The 20,983-nt window shown below is 31.9% G+C and overlaps 4 protein-coding genes across 5 annotated transcripts; 2 read left to right on the top strand and 2 right to left on the bottom strand.

The window, feature by feature from the left end:
- Positions 1 to 4,081: 4,081 nt before the first annotated feature.
- LOC132909844 (uncharacterized) lies at positions 4,082 to 5,306 on the bottom strand. Its single transcript, XM_060964968.1, has 2 exons — positions 4,624 to 5,306; positions 4,082 to 4,216 (listed from the first exon to the last, which is right to left on the bottom strand). The coding sequence occupies exons 1-2, from the start codon at positions 5,051 to 5,053 to the stop codon at positions 4,176 to 4,178; spliced, it is 471 nt and encodes a 156-aa protein (XP_060820951.1). The 5' UTR covers positions 5,054 to 5,306; the 3' UTR covers positions 4,082 to 4,175.
- Positions 5,307 to 8,305: 2,999 nt separating this feature from the next.
- On the top strand, positions 8,306 to 11,927 carry LOC132909841 (TNF receptor-associated factor 6-like). Of its 2 annotated transcripts, none has more exons than XM_060964965.1 (6): positions 8,306 to 8,324; positions 9,420 to 9,481; positions 9,692 to 9,822; positions 9,932 to 10,241; positions 10,312 to 10,460; positions 10,550 to 11,927. In XM_060964965.1, exons 2-6 carry the CDS (start codon positions 9,425 to 9,427, stop codon positions 11,145 to 11,147), a joined length of 1,245 nt encoding a protein of 414 aa, XP_060820948.1. In that variant the 5' UTR covers positions 8,306 to 8,324; positions 9,420 to 9,424; the 3' UTR covers positions 11,148 to 11,927. The 2 variants fall into 2 exon arrangements, with proteins under 2 accessions (XP_060820948.1, XP_060820947.1); XM_060964964.1 differs by lacking the exon at positions 8,306 to 8,324 and adding an exon at positions 8,331 to 8,511.
- A 2,986-nt stretch (positions 11,928 to 14,913) lies between these two features.
- LOC132909843 (polyprenol reductase) lies at positions 14,914 to 17,446 on the top strand. Its single transcript, XM_060964967.1, has 5 exons — positions 14,914 to 15,690; positions 16,154 to 16,302; positions 16,553 to 16,741; positions 16,830 to 17,125; positions 17,197 to 17,446. Exons 1-5 carry the CDS (start codon positions 15,512 to 15,514, stop codon positions 17,287 to 17,289), a joined length of 906 nt encoding a protein of 301 aa, XP_060820950.1. The 5' UTR covers positions 14,914 to 15,511; the 3' UTR covers positions 17,290 to 17,446.
- Positions 17,447 to 17,612: 166 nt separating this feature from the next.
- LOC132909842 (tumor suppressor candidate 3) lies at positions 17,613 to 20,453 on the bottom strand. The gene is made up of 8 exons (XM_060964966.1): positions 20,291 to 20,453; positions 19,899 to 20,077; positions 19,703 to 19,820; positions 19,018 to 19,158; positions 18,797 to 18,937; positions 18,579 to 18,729; positions 18,037 to 18,202; positions 17,613 to 17,829 (listed from the first exon to the last, which is right to left on the bottom strand). The coding sequence occupies exons 1-8, from the start codon at positions 20,381 to 20,383 to the stop codon at positions 17,814 to 17,816; spliced, it is 1,005 nt and encodes a 334-aa protein (XP_060820949.1). The 5' UTR covers positions 20,384 to 20,453; the 3' UTR covers positions 17,613 to 17,813.
- Positions 20,454 to 20,983: the final 530 nt, after the last annotated feature.

Genomic DNA, 20,983 nt, shown 5'->3' with positions numbered 1-20,983 from the left:
AACAATGATAAAGTCCATCGAGAAAGATATTAGCAAAGAGGATTACATACTAAAAATTAAAAACAATCAGGTTAAAATCCTGCCGGCCAATCCAGACTCCTACAAAAAAATAAAAAAGTATACTAAAACTCTGTTAAAAAGTTACTAAAAACTCTAAACGCAAACTTCTACACATATCAACTGAAACAAGAAAGACCTTTTCGTGTGGTACTACGCAACATCCACCACTCAGCTAACTTAGATGAACTGAAATTTGAACTCTTAAATCATGGCCATGAAGTAACCAACATTAGCAATATAAGATACAGAATCACAAAAAATCCGCTATTCTTATTCTTTATCGACCTAAAGCAAAAACCAAATAACAAGGAAGCCTATAGCATCAATCGTTTAATGAACTCGATAGTAAAAATTGAACCACCTTTTATAAAAAAAGAAATAGTTCAATGCAAAAGGTGCCAAAGGTACGGCCACACGCAAAAATATTGCAACCACAACCACCGCTGCGTTAAATGTGCAGGTATTCACCCTACAGATCAGTGCACTAAATCTTCAGAAACCCCAGCGAAGTGCATCCTCTGTCAAGGAGAGCATCCTGCGAACTATAAAGGTTGCACAGCCTACAAGACCTTGTATAATAATAAGTACCCCAAACTCAGAGTTAAGGACCTAACCAACCAAGCGCTTAATCCACAAAAATTCACTACCCCTTCAATCTCTTACGAACAGGTAGTTCAAGGAAATCAAAGCAGACCGAAAATCCATAGTGCTCAACCACAAATTAGTGTTCCCAGTTCACAAGACACGGATAACTTCGATAGACTTGAAAAATTAATCGTGAAACAAACAGAGCAAATAAATTACGTGCTATCATTACTTACAATCATCGTGGACAAATTAACATGCTCCGACGTAAAATAAAACCAATACGCATAGCTCTTTGGAATGCTAACGGTCTAGCTCAGCATAAATACGAACTAGAACTCATCCTAACACAACAAAACATTGACATAATGCTCATATCTGAAACTCACTTCACCGATAAAAATTATCTGAAAATAAATGATTATAACTTTTACCATACCCAACATCCCAGCGGAAAGATCCACGGCGGTACCGGAATTATCATCAAGACCAGCATAAAACACTATGAGCTTCCATCATTCCAGAATGACTATCTCCAAGCCACAGACGTAGCGATAGTAGATGGCATAGTCCAATCACTACATCAGCAGTATATTGTCCGCCTAGACATTCTATTTCTACGGAAAACTTCGATAAATTCCTCGAAGACCTGGGCAATAGATCCATAACTGGAGGAGACTATAACGCTAAACATACGCAATGGGGTAGCAGACTTATCACACTAAGAGGCAAAAATCTTTTGAAATCCATAAACGCCAACAGACTTAACTACCTCAGTACAAACGAACCCACTTACTGGCCCACTGATACTAACAAACTACCTGACTTATTAGACTTCTTTATAACTAAAAACATCTCGCCAAGATACATCCAAATAAACTCTTCGGTGAAACTTTCGTCAGATCATTCACCCGTCATAGCAACAATAAACTCAAAAATTATCGAAAACCAACCTAATGGTTTTATTCATAACCAACTCACAAACTGAAGCTCTTTAGGGAAGTATTCAATCATTCAACATCAGCCTCAATAACCCTAAAACCAAAAGAAGATACAGAAGAAGCAGCCACGGAATATTTATACACCAGCATAATAAACGCGATCCGTTCTTCCACCCCTACTAAGTGATTTATCAATAAACATGAATACCCCCATTACATATTAATAAAAATCGCAGAAAAACGTAGACTTAGAAGAGTATGGCGAAGTCATAGAACGTCTGAAGACAAGCGTAAGCTAAATAACGTAACAAGAAAACTAACCAAAATCATTAAAAATTACAAAAATGACTGTTTCCAAAAATATCTTGCTAATCTGTCTCCCACAGCTGACTCCAACTACTCACTATGGAAGGCATCCAGGAAACTTACTCGTCCTCCGCAAATAATCCCTCCAATTCGCTGTCCGCAAGGTGGATAGGCGCGTAGCCCTATACGAGAAGCCAACTTGTTTGCAAATCACCTAACTAATGTCTTCAAACCGCATTCCTCCACTATTGCCGCCGAAATAACTTCCAGATGTCTTCTCCTATTGAAGCTTTCTCATTTCTGGAAGTTATTGAATTAATACGTCGCCTAAACCCCAGGTAAGTATCGGGGCATGGACTTAGAAGTAACAAAGTTATTGAGGAGCTTCCCAAAAAAGGGATTGCTCTCATTATCCCTATTTTTAATGCAATTCTTCACCTTGAATACTATCCTAAGTCCTGGAAAATATTATTAATTATCCCTATCCCTAAACCTAGAAAACCAATACACGAAACTCGCTCTTATCGCCCAATTAGTCTTCTACCCACTTTGTCCAAACTATTTGAGAAGATGCGAACGAAATGACTCCTTCCACTCATAGAGGAATTGAAAACAATGCCGGATCATCAGTTCGGCTTTCGGAAGCAACATTCTACGATAGAGAAAATTCGTCGTCTAACTCATAAAATCAGCCAAGATTTAGAAAAGAAAAAATACTGCTCTGCGATATTCCTGGACATTCAGCAGGCGTTCGACAAAGTGTGGCATGAAGGACTTTTGTTCAAACTAAAGAAAATCCTACCACACACCTACTACTCTATCCTAAAATCATATCTAACCAATAGACTGTTCATGATTAAATACATATATATATATATATATATGTCGGAGATGAAAGGACACCGGGCCCCCCCCCGTTGTAATTATTTGGAAAAGCCTCAATACTGTAGTATCTACGAAATAACCCAGACACAGTCATTCGAAACTTGAGACAATGAGCTTAGGCTCGAGGCGACAACCGGTCGCCGAGCGTAGCCACGGTCACGGGATAAACATTCCACCTAACAGAGATATAAAGTAACATAGCTTTCCTTTAAAGAATTGGCAGTACAGACACTTGACAATAAGACATTCCAACAGCCCCGCAGCTCGCCACACACAGACCCCATTCTTTGGGCCAGATGATCACCAGATGCCGATGCATCGTTTACAGTTTATGTTCAGATAGCCTGAGGAACCGTTACAAATCTTAGGACTTAGTTAACTAAAGTCCTTCAGACTGACAAACAGTCTTTATTCTATCAGCCTGTAAATCTGTCACCTATTGCGGGAAGATATGGGAAACCTGATTTGGTCACGTACGACGTTGCCTGCTAGGAACTCTCTCTCTCTAGGGCGGCTAGCATCCTTTTCTAACCGCCAACATAGAAATTGACCAATTAACAGCAACATCTATTTCCCTCACCCTCCGAGTGGAGGCTTTCTTTGACGAATCCGATGATCTCGTGCCCTTAGGCACATCCCATCATAGTTTTCCTCTGCAGCGTCGTCGCGACGGAAAGTCATTCTTTTCTGGCAATCTCATTAGCTAAGAGTCAATCAAGCGTTCCTAGTATCACGAGTAGTAAGTCGAGTCCGACTTAGACTTTGAAGCAAAGTATATTCGTTATCCCGTGGACCGTGGATTCGCTATATCGAACCTAGGGCCATTGTCATTAGCGTCCAGTTACCGCGTCCGATCGTCAATCTTGTATCAGCCATACTTGTGTAATAAATATCAGTGCGACAACCATGAACAACACTGGTGAAGATTCATTATACGCCCCTAACGCCAACCCGACATATATATTATATTGTTCCATATACAGTAGCGGACAAAAGTTTAAGACGAAATGGAAGAAATAAATAATTGATTTACTTTCCATAAAAAATATAAATACAGTGTTCTACATTTGGTATTAACTAATTAGGCATTTGTTTATACACTTACAAAAAAAATTTCATTTTGATATTTTGCTCAGTAGCGAAGTTACAAAAAAAGGAACGAAATCTGTATAATATTTTGTCGGTCAAAAGTTTAAGACTACACAAAAAATATTAAGTTTTGGTAAAAAAATATGCACAATTTTTGTTTAAATTCAATATTTTGTCCAATATCCGTTATTTCTTATCACTTCGGTACATCTTCTTGGCATTGAATCTATTAATTTTTTACATTGATCTACCGTAATATTACTCCAAGCTGTTTCAATTGTAGAGTAAAGTTCATTCAAATTTTTCGGTTTATAACCTTGTACTGTCTTTTTTATGATGCTCCACAAGTTCTCGATTGGATTAATATCTGGTGATTGGGACGGCCACGGCAGCACGGTGATATTTTCTTCTTGAAAAAACTGTTTCACAACCCGAGCCGTGTGCTTCGGATCATTATCATTTTGAAAAATAAAATCATCACTCATATTGTTGCGTGCAAAAGGTAACATTGTGTTCTTGAGTATGTCCTTGTATTGAAAACGGTCCATAATTCCATTGATACGACATATCGGACCAGGGCCGCTTCGAGAAAAACACGCCCACACCATAACGTTGCCACCACCATGTTTAAGAGTTTTTAAAACGCACTGTGTTTTCAAACTTTCGCCAATTCGACGTCTAACGTACCGTACCCCGTCAGAAGAGACGCGACTGAATTTCGATTCGTCAGAAAACAATACCTTTTGCCAATCTTCACTTGTCCAATGCTTATGAGCTTTAGCAAATGCAAGTCGTCTTTTTCGATTCCTAGAACTCAGCAGTGGTTTCTTTTGGGGTTTTCGTCCTCTTAAGTTAAAGTCTTCTAATCTTCTCCTAACAGTTCTAGCACTAATTTGTGTATCGTTTTCATAGTTTATCTCCGCAGCAATATTATTTGCACTACGAAAACGATCCTTTTCGCTCAATCGATGAATCCGGCGATCCATTTTCGGTGTTGTTTTCCGTGGTCTTCCGTTTTTCGGTTGATCGCAATACATGCCTGTCTTTAAACATTTATACCAAGCTTGTTTACAAGCTGTTTCTGACCTGTTCACTATATTTGCTATTTCGGTGAAGGTTTTACTTTGCTTTCGCAGCCTTACGATTTGTTCCCTTTCGTTTTCAAGTAAATTCTTTGATTTACCCATAGTCTGTTCCTACCTAAATGAATTTTAAGCAATAAAAGGTACACTAAACAATGATTTTGACATTCCAGAATCAAAATGTTCAAAAACTGTACTCGTACTCACGTTTTACACAGATCGTCTTAAACTAATGTCCACTGTTTCCAAGTGCTAGGCGGTAACTAACTGTTGTAACTCCTACATTGTTTGTATTTAACAACTGACTGTCTGAGGTTACGAAGGTCAAACATACAGCTACGTTATTCCAAAGAGACAAACCGAATAGAAGAACAATATGCGTATAAGATGTTTGTAATCCGGTTTACAAATCATCGTCTTAAACTTTTGTCCGCTACTGTATATTGGTTAGACGAAGTGTACGAAAGGCGAATACAATAATATGTTCTACGTGGTTGATAAATGAGTGATTCCGTTCAAGCGGCGATCGTTCATTGATGAAGGCAGGCGAAGACTTTCCCTGCTCTCGAAAGAAGAGCGAATCTTCGAATCTTCGTGAAGGTGCGGTCCGAGGAAAAATTCCTTGAGGCTTGCTGCAAATTTATGCTGCAAATTTATGCACAAGCGCCGGACATAAGAGACCCGTTACACATGATCTTTTGTAGTCTAGCAACAAGTAAAAGACTGTCCTTCTAGGGTTGGGAGGATTTAATTCCTCTTACAATAGTATATGATATTGCCCCTGAGTGCATGATAGTTCTTGTTTCCGCTGATAGTGTGTGAGAAGATCGTGATCTCTCAACTCTCGCTGTCTGCTCATCGTACTCGGTATTGTGATGGGGAGAAGGCGCGCAAGGCGGTGCGCGTCTGCCGATGTCTCATTATTCCTTGTTTCGATTTCAATATTCTTATATTTAATATTTAAAAAACGCAATCCTTATCCTTTGTTTCCTTTAAGCTTTCTGTTCCTAATTCTATTTGCCTATAGTTGTGGCTCGTACTATTCGCGAGTGATGACGGATTCCTTTTCTGTCTCACGTTGCGGGTCGTATGAAGCGCGAGACGTGTCAACGATATTTCGACAAACAGTATATATTTTCAAATTTTCTATTTTCGTCTTTCCTTGCCACAATAGCAAATACTGGATCATAAATCACATCATATAACGGGACCGACATATGTAGATTGATTGTGAATGCACATCTGCCGACAATTTTCAATGTGTACTAGACTTTTATCTGTATGAATTTGAATTTTGTCTCTAAAATATACTAAAAACTGTTAGATTTCGGATGTGATGTCACACGTGTGGTGTAACATGTGATATGTCATAGTCTTTATTTATCAAATATTATATACTATCATTACATACTATTATATATATATATATATATGTCGGGTTGACGGCAGGGGCGTATAATGAATCTTCACCAGTGTTGTTCATGGTTGTCGCACAGATATTTATTACACAAGTATGGCTGATACAAGATTGACAATCGGACGCGGTAGCTGGACGCTAATGACAATGGCCCTAGGTTCGATATAGCGAATCCACGGTCAACGGGATAACGAATATACTTTGCTTCAAAGTCTAAGTTCGACTCAACTTACTACTCGTGATACTAGGAACGCTTGATTGACTCTTAGCTAATCGGATTGCCAGAAAAGAATGACTTTCCGTCGCGACGACGCTGCAGAGGAAAACTATGATGGGGTGTGCCTAAGGGCACGAGATCATCGGATTCGTCAAAGAAAGCCTCCACTCGGAGGGTGAGGGAAATAGACGTTGCTGTTAATTGGTCAATTTCTATGTTGGCGGTTAGAAAAGGATGCTAGCCGCCCTAGAGAGAGAGTTCCTAGCAGGCAACGTCGTACGTGACCAAATCAGGTTTTCCCATAACTTCCCGCAATAGGTGACAGATTTACAGGCTGATAGAATAAAGACTGTTTGTCAGTCTGAAGGACTTTAGTTAACTAAGTCCTAAGATTTGTAACGGTTCCTCAGGTTATCTGAACATAAACTGTAAACGATGCATCGGCATCTGGCGATCATCTGGCCCAAAGAATGGGGTCTGTGTGTGGCGAGCTGCGGGGCTGTTGGAATGTCTTATTGTCAAGTGTCTGTACTGCCAATTCTTTAAAGGAAAGCTATGTTACTTTATGTCTCTGTTATGTGAAACGTTCATCCCGTGACCGTGGCTACGCTCGGCGACCGGTTGTCGCCTCGAGCCTAAACTCATTGTCTCAAGTTTCGAATGACTGTGTCTGGGTTATTTCGTAAATGCTACAGTATTGAGGCTTTTTCCAAATAATTCCAACGGGGGGGCCCGGTGTCCTTTCATCTCCGACATATATATATATATATATAATAGTATGTAATGATAGTATATAATATTTGATAAATAAAGACTATGACATATATATATATATATATATATATATATATATATATATATATATTATATAATATATTATATACTATCAAAAGATACAAAACAAGTTAAAAAAGATTAGTGTCCGGAAACGAAGTTTTGTCAAAAAGTTAAAACACCAAACAAAATAAAATGAAACTATCATACACATGATCACTATTCAAACACTTCAACTAAGATATATCAACTAAAGTGAGTTTCTACGATTAAGTAATGTTTGGCAATTTGAGAAGCATTATGGCAGATAAGAAATTCAATATTTGTGTACAGCATTTACAGGAAGCTAATAGCTACTAACTAGGACTTTGACTCACTTGATTGTTTAGGAATTCACGAATTTATAACATTTTACAACAGTAAATGTCCTCATGCGCAAGGTCGTTAAATTCATTTTAACAAACACGATCGTACTTACTAAAGAAAAGATATGTATAATAGTTCCATGCGACGATGAAAAAATATTCATGCCAGTACGATTAACATGCAGAGTGCCAAGAGTTGATATTGAATCTAAATGGTGTATAATAGAAAATGTATTAAAATTATTGCATCGTTCCATTGATCTATTATCGTTTGAAAGAGAATATTCTCTTTTCTTCTCTAAAAAAATATAATAAATAATTAATTTCTCCTTCTTAGGCAACTTACAATTAGTTTAATTATTATATGATCAATCTCATACTTATCTACCTCGGACAGAAAAGCAAATATGAACTTTTCCATAGACCGTAATATTAAAATAGGTTCTTGTAGCACGGAACTCAATAGGTTCTTGTCTATGCTAACGCGCAACTCAACAGGACAGGTTCATACTTTTATAGGTTCTTGTATATGCTTGCATGTGCCACCTTTAGCACTTGACCGTATGGTGCAGCACTAGCCCAGAAAGAACCAGAATCATAAAAGTGAGTACACCCATTTCCTCTCTAATGATACGAATTTATATAATCGAAGTGCTTTTCTCATGTTCATGTTATAAAAAGTGACTCATAATTTAATTAAAAATGGCTACAAATCCCACAAACTCTTAAATACCTTTGAAAAAATTGTATTATAAAGAGAGAAGAAAATATATCATCTTTTACAATAGTTGTAGGTATCTTCATAATGTTATATCTCGAAATATGTGTACATAGAAATTATTATACATACATATACATATACAATGCAATTGTTTCATACAGAGTACCTCACTTGAATCGGATATTTAAACTATTTCTGTTGCTGTTAAAGATGAAAAGAGATAATTCAGGGCAATTTAAATAGATTTAAAGCACGCATTTGGACTCTTACAATTAAACCACATTTATAACATAAGGAACAATTACTATCTCACATATAAATGTAAAAATGCATAACAAAATTAAAGATTGAAAATTTTTGGGTTATTTCTTTATAAGATGCAATGTATTATTACCTTAATCATAATAAAAACGTGTCCCTAAAATCATTTTAAAGATTATTTGTTAATGACGAAATGTGTTGTTATATATTTGCTAACAAAGGAGAAAAAATAAATATAATATTAATTAATGGTAGAGTTATATACATGGCTTTCTGTAGAAATTTATTGATCTGTCGAACATGTAACAAAATATGCTAATTTACTATTTTTATATTGTATCAATTTAAATTCATTTTACTTGTACAAGATCACTTCAATATTATGGTATAGTCATTTATTGAATTTGTCTTGTTACTAACTAATAACATTGCATTATAAAGAAGCAAATATTATCAAATACAAGCTTTAAAACCATTAAAGTTTTTAGCAAATTGTTTGTTACCTTTAATAGCAGAAAGAATAATTTGGATGTTTAATTTAATTGAAATACCTTGTATAAACTTCACTATTCATAGTTGCAAATAAATTATATTGCTTTTACAATTTAATAATTGCAAGTAATAACGTATTTGCTGATATATTTTTATGCTGATAAAATTGTATCATATTACAGATTATAATTATTGTGTATATAGTAAATTATAAATTCTTACAGATAAAATGGCCAAGTCGGACAATTTTAAAGATCATGTTAAGATAGCTGAAGAAAATATTGTTGTACGTATGTGCATTTATATTTATTGAATTTAAACTTATAGATATTAGTAATATTTACTTCATTTCATTTTCTTTGTTGTTAAAAACTGTAAAAAACTGATTTTGTTGCATTGCTATTACAATGTATATCTCAAAAGGCTTTGCTTTCCATTTTGTGTTAACACTCCTATTATGTTTCATTTATTCTGGTAACTGAACTATTATATGAAGTGTGGTGATGCTTTGAAAGAATACCTTGAACCTAGATTCGAGTGTCCTATTTGTTTAACTTGGCTGCGTGATCCAGTTTTAACATCTTGTGGTCATAAATTTTGTTCGCAATGTATATACACTTGGCTTCAGTAAGTTATATTTCAAGATGTTATAAAGTAACATGCATAAATATGTATATATACATATAACATATTATATTTATATTTTATATTTATGAATCCGATTTTTATATTTTAGAAAAGAAGGTGCTTGTTGTCCAGTTGATAGCAAAAGTTTAAAATCTGAAAATGATTTATTCAGAGATTTATATACAAGCAGAGAGATATCACAACAACGTATACCTTGTATCTATCAACAATTTGGCTGTGAGATTAAAATGTCCCCAATGGATATGGAAGCACATATAAATGGATGCTCATATAAAAGAAGTCTGGCAGATTCACAAACTGTCTGTTGTTCCTTTAAGAATGTTGGTTGCATGAAAACTTTTCATACTGAAGAGGATTTACATGCACATTTAGAAGGAAATATAAATATCCATTTAATTGTTAGTTTATTTTATTTGATACAATCATATTTTGTTACAATATAGAAATGACTTTCCATCTATTTCATAGATGATCCTGAACATATTAACACAACTATCTGTTTCAAAAAATAACATTAATGCTATAGCTGCAGAATCTAAATTATGGGATCCTCCACCAAAAAATACAACTTCTATAGAAAAAAATGAACCACCATTAGAATGGCAACACTTATTAAAGTAAATTCTTTTTGCATGCTATTGTATAAAAAATTTCTATAGGACATGTTAAATACTTTATTGTAATTAAATATATTATCCTCTATTAGGAATTTATATGAAAGGATAGTGGTGCTGGAACAAGAAAACAAGGAACTATCTATAACCATTTCTAATTACAAAACTCAACTCACAACTTTGCAAACTTCTTTACGATTTAGCCAGGAAGAAATATCTTTACGTAGTTGTAATGGAGTTTATATTTGGAGATTACATTGTTTTCATGAGAAACTTGAGACCATGATGAATGATTCATTAAAAATGTTTTATAGTCCTGGCTTTTATACGAGTCCTAATGGTTACAAGATTTGTGCTAGAATTAACATATCTTCTAAAGATCCTGAATCTCTGTCACTCCTTCTGCATATAATGAAGTCAGAAAATGATGATGGTCTAGATTGGCCATTCAATGGAACAATGTACTTTGTTTTGGTTCACCCAGATAATCGGGAGAAAGATATCCGAGAAATAACTTCATCAAGACCAGATCTTGAAGCATTTAGAAAACCAATATGTGAACTCAATAAGCGTAGTTTTGGTTATACAGAATTTGTGCGAATACGAGATTTACCTGATTTTTTGGAAAATGATTGTTTAATTTTCAGGATAGAAGTTCATGTTTATGATAAATTTAAAATATCAATATAATTAAAAAATGTTCGTGACATTGGTTTTTTTTCTTGTCTAAAATTAGAGCCGTTTTTAAGAAATTTACTAGAAATTTCCATCCTTATGTTAATATAGCAAGTAAAAATTCATAAGAAACATTTGAGCATATGAAATGTCTAATTTACATAACAATATGTTAAGTATTATAATGATATTCATATTATGTATTGTAATACATTTTATAAAATTATACAATCATTCAGATAACAATTCTTTAAAACTTTGATTTGGCACAAATACGTATCATTTAACCCGGAACTTGAATAATATAACACATTCAGGTACATTTTTATAGAACCAGCAATTCCACTCATTGAATGAATTATGACTCATTGTCAAATAGAAGACAAAATGGCAAAGTAACTCAGAGTGTAAATTACGTTAAAAACGCTTAATTTTAGATGCGAGTAACTCTTGAACCGCTACATTCCTGAAGTTAAAGGTCGAAAACTAATAAATGACACAAAAAAAGACTATAATTTTGTGTTTCCTAAAGTAAAGTTTAAATTCGAAACGCATCCATTCGAAATCATATAAATTTGCATTTTTATCGAAAAGTACGCACTTGATTCGATTGAATATCTTAAAGTTGTACTGAAAAGAAACGTATTTATTTTAATGTAAAAATCTGTTGCCTTTTTATGCATATGAAATATTATGCGTGTTTTGTAAGGAACTGTAATCCGTCCTGTAATGTGATCAAAATTAATTCTATTTGTCTATAAATATTTAATCGAAATAAAACTTTTAATCCACATATATATATATATGTATTATACTTAAAATATTTTTCCTCGAGATTTCGGAAACATATAACAATATATTTTAGATACATACATACAGTATCGGACATATACCTTTAAATATACCAATTAATTAAAAATTTAGTAATCTTATAGGACTGTTCCATCTTCCCCAAAGACGATAATTTTTGAATATGTTATAAAAATCAACCTTGTGAATTTTCCCTTATGCACATAACCACCAGTCCCGTTTAATTTCCAAGCATTCATAAAGAACTGTTGATATCACTACAGTATATTTCTACCTATGGCTATCCGCTCGTGGTATTATATACACCAATTTGGTCGCCGGCCGTTTATCTTCTGTTTGTAACTGAAGTTTGGACGGGCGTAAAAATCCAGTGCACAATGTATATGAGAGGCTGCACGAAATGTCTATTTCAATTAAATTCAATTAAAAATGAATATAATCAATGTATTAATTTTATGATTAGGATAAATTTTCCAATTCGGCCGCCTCGTGGCGTCCGACAATACTTATCAATATCTCAAAACGCGTAAAATAATAACGATTACTTTATCTCGTAAAATAATATCAATTATTCATTTGCCTATTATTTTTATAATTAATTTGTTATTATTATATGCAAACGGCATAAAATGATATTAAAATAGATTTAAAGATCTACCCCAAACCCAATATATTGATGATTTTCATCTTAACACGTTGACATCGGCGCCAATATTCATGGTTTTCTCCGTGGGGCGGCGCCCGAATTCACTATCTACTTCGTGAGACGACAGTGGGTCATATTGTAAATAGATGTAAAGAAAGTTGTAAACGCATTTCTAGAATAAAAGGTAGAGAGTATGCCGCGAAAAGAACCAAAAAAATAACAACATATTGTGATTGTTGTAAGAGCCAGCCGGCACTCCGCCTAACTTGTTTTAAAAAATTGCATGATGAAAGGAAATAATTATGTTAAGTTTATAATATTCAATTGTTATGTTTTCACTATTGTATGTCTGCTTATAATGTTGAGATAAGATAATATAAACCTATTTTATACCAATTTTGTGAAATACATGTCTGACCCACCGCCGGCGTCAACGTGTTAAGTGAATTATAATAGACATTTGTTGCATCCTCGGATGTATACATTGTGCACGGTTCCTTTATATTCGTCCGATTCACAGTTACAAACAGAAGATAAGCGGCAACCAAACTGACGTATGCGGTCAAATAGACGCACAATTACAAGCAGAAATACACTACAGTGATACCTGCAGTTTTTTGCAAATGTCTCGGAAGTTTCTGAAGTCGAGTCTATAATTATATGTATAGCAAAAAGTTATTCAAACTGTAAAAAGCTTTACGACATAGTGAAAAATCATCAATTTTTATACGGAGTGTAAAACTGGAATAAAATCGCAGATTCGTTCTTGAGCTTCTCTGTAATGATCACGTATAGTTTCTCTGTCCCTATTAAATTAATCCCTATAAATTATTGATTAGTAGCTATTAAAAATTATTTTATGAAACAAATGAAATTATGTAGTAAATAAATTCAACAATAATAATATACCGTTTTGCATAGTATGCTATAATGGACAAGTAGGACACTAACTTTAGATAATACTTTTTTTTATCTTATCTTAAGGTATTTACAATCAATTCCTCTTAGGAATTTGCTGTCTTTATTTCATGGCATATAGTAACAAGTTGAATCCTGTCGTAATTATTTATTGTACTTATGTTCAAAAAAGGAGATTTGCCAGATCTAGCAAATTATGTCATTTTAATCTGAAAACACGGATAACATATCCCATATTTTGGGATTAACAGGTAGAAATATAAGGAAGGATCTCGAAGATTATTAGAATGTGTACGATTTCATTGTATTGTAATTCGCTAATAAGTATTACAATTGAATGTAATTTTTAATTTAAAAAAGTAACATTCTAGTTACATTTTATGTAAGCATAATTCAAGATATCAGTCATTTAAAAAGAAATGTGGATACAGAACTGAGTACGCACGCTTCCTTCTAGGTTTCTAAAACACGCAGAGATATGAAATGGTAAGGTTAAAACGTCTTTTTTTTCTTTTTTATTATTTAATTTGTACTTTACAATTTATCCAGCTGGACATTTGGTAAATTTTTCTAGCTTAATTGCTAAATAACATGTGGTTCGTTAAGCGAGATATCATCTTCGAGTTTTTCTATTTTATTTCTTTAGTGAGGTCAGTGAGGTGTTTTCTCTTTAATCTTCTTTATATCAGAGTTTTGCTCGCTTCAACAATCAGCTGGATGCGTTGCCGTCCTTTCCTTCTGTTTTTCTGCGTACCTGTCGATTTCTTCTTTGACCGTTGGTATTTTTAGGTCTTTGCGTATATCTTTGTTTCTGACATACCATGGGGCATTGACTATAATTATCTTCGATTCAGTATCTTCGATTGTAGCGAGCCTAGTTTATTTATGTGGCTCATTAATGCTGTCCCCCATAGTGGAATACCAATTCCGTACGTCCAAATTGTTTTTGTTTGTTTGTCATTCTGTAAATTTTTAATTTATTTTCCATGCTGAGTTTAGAGTTTTGACTAGTTAGCCAGTACATCTGTCTTCTTTTTATCCGAAGGTGAAAACGTGAGGCTCGTTTTCTCAGGGACCGTGTTCTCTTTATGTGACGTCAAATTTAAACCTTTTCGTCAACATCTAAACCGCTCTGCCTTCTCGGGTAATTAAATTTCTAACAACACTGCAAGCGTATATGTTACACTATTGCCATACCCACATATTTTCGCGAACACAGGTAATTAAGTTGCTTCTAAGATAAATGCATAACCCTTTAAATACAAGAACATTTCCTATCGTTGTCTAGTTTTGTAGTTCCTGAATCTTCGATGGCGTTGTCATGCGAAGCAAAGATTATTTCGCAAATGTAGCAGGCATTATTTTTCATCCGTATGTCTGCCGTATAATTAAGATACGAGTCAGAATCAAGCACATTAAATATGTAACACTTCCAATAGATTTGTGAATGAATGAAAAATCAAGAAATAAAAAAATAAAAGATATGAATAAATAAAATAAGTTTCCATATTGACGTTTCTAATCATAGAAGTCAAAATTTCTGAACTCAAGATAATGTGAAAATCATAGTTTAGTAGAATCATTGAATTCATTTTGGAGTCAACTATAACTCTATCAAATTAAGAATATATAGTGTCATTTGCAAAAATCAAGCAAATTTTTTTATTGTAGTTTGTAATCAAATCGACACTGATCCTTTGTTTTAAACAATTTCTTCTGAGATTAATATACCTACTAATATACCTACCTATACTCCCTGTACATACGATAAGTATTCAAACAGTTCCATTACATTACATAGCTATAAAATGTTGATTAGATAACAATAATACATACATATGTATATAGTTGCCATCATACTTATATATACAAAAATATACTTATGTACTTTGTTCTAGTCTATTAACTTGTAAAAAAGTGGGTTTAGTAGAACAAATAAGTAGTAGCAAACGTATCAGAATATAAACAGTGTTACATCTACTTTGTCAGTAAGAATTAAAATAAAATGCAAGTGAATATTATACTTATTATATTTATTTCTGCTTCGTTATTTACGGGTATTGTTGGACTACTAATCATTTATATGGAAGCCTACCTGCCTATTTTAATAACTCGTTCTTTTCGTTATGGTAAATACTCTATTACTTATCAATCAATAATTAAAAATGCAGAAGTACCTAAAAAGTGAGTAATAATAATATTATATGTTAATTAATTAATATATTGGGCACTTTGTTGAAAAACCCATGGATTTGGACAGAACACTTTTTAATCATTTTGTTGTGACGTACATATAACAAGAGAAATAATAAAAAAGATTGGATGAATTCTATTGATTTTAAGAAAAAATAAAGTACTGTTGATATTAATAGGTGTCAGCTAGATTAAGCACATTATATACATTTATGATATTTAAAAATCGATAATTTAATTAAGAAAGAAATATTGTTAGCATATTCATGAACAATATTAATATACGGATGCATTCGCATATTATTTTTCTTCTTATATGTATGTCACAACAAAGTGATTAGAAGAAGTTCCATTAAAATCCCATCAACTGAGAAAGTAGCTTTTCAACAAATTCATCAATATATTATTAGTTAATTACAATATTTTTGAAAAGTAATCATTTATAACATTGTAGATGGTTTAAACATTTTTATGTTTTGGCTGCACCAGTTTCAAGTTATATCTTATATTTAGAAATTTGTAAATTTTTATGGACGGGCAATAGTCCCAAAAATGTTATATGGATATTAAATATATGTTTGGGATCATTCAGACAAGCACTAGGTAAATATTTAAATGCTATTGAATTTTAAATTTATTTATTAAAGTCTGGATAAGTGCTCAAAAATAAATCGCCGAAAATTGAAAGAGAAATAAATTCGACAATTGACTTGATTAAAAGAAATATGTATATCGGTATGTGAATGACGACGGAATATTTAGGCGTAGATCATTAGGCGTAAAAATTAGGCGTAAAAAGCTAATAAAAATTATCTTTTATTAGTAAGCATTTCCTTTAACAAATGGTTTGCAGTATCATCAGAAAGTACATTTATAGCAACTCTACTTTTAACTTTACACTGCTGGAAACGATTTTATGAAACATATTTTGTAAATATCTTTAGTGATAATACGATGAATATTAGCCATTACTTAATGGGATACATACATTACATAGGAACTTTGGTATGTATCATAGGTGAATCTAATGGTTTTGTTGAAGGTAATTCAACACTTATAAATATCAGATTAAAATTTATTTTTAATCAATTGAGCCCAATTTCTTTTAAAGCTGTATGTTCCTCATATAGGTTCAGAAGGAAACTTTTCCTGGAGAAGAATTACATATTTACAACTAATATGTGCTATTATTTGTGTATTATCATCATATGTACAACTCAGAACAAATTTTATTCTTAGTAACTTACGATATAATAAAGATAGAAAAATTACTTCCACAGCATATAAAATACCACATGGTGGTCTGTTTGAGTATATATCAGGTGCATTGCAACTTACAGAGATAATTATTTATATACTACTTTCTATTATCTTATGGCAAAGTACTAATTTTCATTATATTACACTTTGGGTTATAATTAATCAGGTAAAAATATTATATAACATTTTTAAAGTATGTATGTAACTTTGAATTAATAATTTCTTTTTTTATTTTAGACTGTTACTGCTGTACTGACTCACAAATGGTATATACAAACATTTAAAAATTATCCAATGTCGCGAAGAATTTTACTTCCTTATATTTTTTAAGTGTGACAAAATTCTTTTTATATACATATAATGTTATTACAGAAATCTTAATTATATTTACCAAGCAATATTATAATTAAACGAAAGGAGTGAAATAGTTATTCTTCTTAATAATGTATATGTTTATATAACATTTGAAATAAATTATATTAAGCAATATATACTTCAGTGTGGCTCTGGTAATTCTAAGTCCACATAAACCTGTAAGTCTACACCATCACTATTTTCTCATAGTTCTCACATGTTATGCCCTCATAATATCTCCAGCTGCTAATGATCTTGCATAATTGATGTGACTTAAGACAATAATAAAACAAATAATATGATTCTAAATATTAATTTATTTTACATTACGTACAAACAAATGTAAATTATGATTAAAATACAACACTTTAACAATAATTAAAGCTAAAGTATTTATTCAATTCATTATTTGTATCCTAATTTTTAATCTTGACAAATAAGTGAGAAATTTTCTTTGCAATATATACAAATATTGACTTCTTGTATATTTATTTATTCTTTCACTTGAACAGTAAGCTGAAACAAATAATTTAATCCTCTCTGAGATACGAGATAATAGTAATTCTTAGAAAAATATAAAAAGTGGAGTATATTGATATATTTATTCAGAATTTTTGCATGCATCACAATAATTAATGTTTTTATAAATATATTAATATACACCAACATGGAAATATTTTATCAATTAAGAATAAAATACAAATTAAAAAATATTTTATTTACCTGTACGGATAGCCCTGTACTTTGTTCCTAAATATTGATAACAGTAAACTAAAAAAGATAGCGACTAATCCAGCGCCTATTGCTGCGAATATTCGTCGCTTTTTTACATCACCTTTACGTGAAGCGGCTTCAGTCATTAATATCATACCCAGTACCACTGCTCCATCTTATTACATTTTGTTAAGAAAAATATTAGCTATATATCTATGCATTGAGAAAGCCATGGCAAGGTCATAACAACTGTATAGTACACAAACCATAACATTTCACTGTCGAATATTTACGATTTAAGAAAAGACAAATCAATTTTAGCATTAATCCTTTATGAAATAAAAGAAATAGACCTTATTGAAATTTAATATAGTTTTATGACCAACATTTTTCAAAAATAGGAAATGTTTGATGATTTAGTAAAAACCTTGATTTTTGTATTACTTGATTAAGTACCATATATAATACTATTTGTTCAACAAATGCCTAAGGGTTAAACTAGATTAAAATTTATTTTATGAATCAATTGTACACTTTAATAAAAAGGATACTCAAAATCATAACAATGTATGTTTCTAAAATAAATTGGCCTTGAGAAGAAGCGTGTATGTAAGCTACGTTTCCACTGGGTGATCTATGTATGAAAGGTGGACCTCTAATATGATTCCACATTTGTCCAGATATCATTGTAAGCGTAAAGAACTGTTTTAAAAAAACATTAGAAGATAAATTGTCATTTCAATGAATATATTTATACCATGACTATTACCAATGCACCAAGACCCCATATTGTTTTATTATAAATGAAATCTAAATTGTTACGCCTCAGGTATAAAAATCCTCCAATAAGTACTAGCAACATTATTATTGCCACTGTGCCAGAATAGTTTGGTGGTCTAAGTACTCTAATCTATAACACATCTTGAACATGTTAATATGATTCTTACTGATTAAATACTCATACATATATATATATACATATATAAATACCTGAATATCAGTACGTTCAGATATCCACTTTGCAATTGCTTCCGCTGCAAATCCTACTCTTTGAATATCCATAGTATCTGCAGGTTTTGGTTTGCCTTTTGGTGGAAAATGCATATATACTGGTGCAGTATTTAATCGCATCTATTGTAAATACATTTACATTTATTTCTCACATATTATATTCCTATATACATAGTGTGTCACAGGCAAAAATTCCGCCATGTGTTTAATAGATTATTCTGAATCAAGGTCATATATACTGAGACTTGGTTCATGTTCTTTTGAGATAATTGTTGTTCACTTTGCTACATTATCAATTACCACAGTTTCAGTTTATGAAGTAATCTTCATTGATGTTAATAATCTTGTATACAACCTTATTACAATCTCGTACTGATATTTCCAATTCTTCTATGTCAGAAGTGAAATATGATCATGATATGGAAGCCTAATAAATAATAAAAATCGATTTTATGCTAAAAGCATTACTACCGAAAGGAGACAGATTAGATATTTTTTACTCTTCTTAATGAATACTATAAGTACTATAAGTCCTTTAAATATTGGTCCCTGTTTCTATTAACATATATAATTTTTATGATTCAGAGTAACCTATCAAATATACTATGAAAATTATTTAGTTTCCTTCTGGAATAACCTGTATAAGCATAGATGTATTACATACCATTTGAAAAACATCAGATCCTTCATCAAAATCTACAGATGCAAAGAACAACTTCTTAGAATGAGATTGTAAATATCTGAATGAATTCGCTACTATTACAAATTCATCATTTGCATGCCTGACAAAATAAAAACATAAAAAGGCTAATTAACATTAAATGTAGTAAAGTTTGGAGATAAATTAATATTAAAATTACCTGCATATGTGGCATTGTCTTTGAGGTGCCATAGCTGTAAACATTACAACAACAGAATAATTTCTTGGTGTAGTTTTAACATATTCTTTAAATTTTGCCCCATTGAACTTAATCACAGGTCTCGTCAGAGCTAATTCTGATAACTGCTGTACTCGGTCTGATAATGAAGAGCTAGGAGTCTGAAATATATTATTTTACTCATATTAAATATAAGAAAACTGAAATTTAAGTAAATTTTGAGTGATTGAAGGTTAAACATATTTTTGTTATGTTGAAAACTTGTATATTGCGTAAAATTATTAAAGTGAATTGTTAAAGAATTTAAGAAATTGAAAAATTAATTTGTCATTTCCATATGTATAACAATTGTAATAAAGTAATTAAATTCTCACATTTTTCATCCTGTATTGGCCATAAACATAATTTAAACTTAAAATAAGTCCCAACAGTACAATACTTGTTTTAAAATCCATTACAAACAGCATAAATTAATATAGTACAAATAAAAATGATCTTCTACCACAGCACGTTACAGCAGATAATGTACGAATCTTATTGGTCTATGCAATACAACGTGGCAAATTTTATCCAAATAAATAAATCAAAACTTTATTATTTACACTAACCAAATTTTTTTTATAAATTTATTTTTTATTTTATATATACATTGTATAATAATTTTTAAAATCATATATTCTATATTTTAAGATTTTATGTAACATTTGTCAGGAGCGTATACAAAAATTCTTGAACTTTAAATTTTGATATCCTAGTATAAAACCACAATTTAATTTTTAATTTACTTTTAAAAATTCCAAATATTTTAGATATCATAAATAACATATAATGTTATAAACATTAATTATAATCATAATAAAGTAGTTTAAAATATAAATTTGTAATTGTATATGTTAGTTGATTATATATTCAATTTATATATATAAAATAAATTGTCATTTAAATGTCGTCAGTAAATTGTCATTAAATTTATTTTTTAATGATCGAAGTTTTTGGTACGGGATTGGTTCATAGCAGAAATGTATCTATTATCTGATTGGTCAGTTACATAACACATGTCCGTTGAT

This window comes from Bombus pascuorum, chromosome 8, assembly GCF_905332965.1.
Source record: "Bombus pascuorum chromosome 8, iyBomPasc1.1, whole genome shotgun sequence".
NCBI classification, from domain to species: Eukaryota; Metazoa; Arthropoda; class Insecta; order Hymenoptera; family Apidae; genus Bombus; species Bombus pascuorum.
The sequence above is the reverse complement of the archived record's forward strand: the minus strand, read 5'-3'. Positions and strand labels throughout refer to the sequence as shown.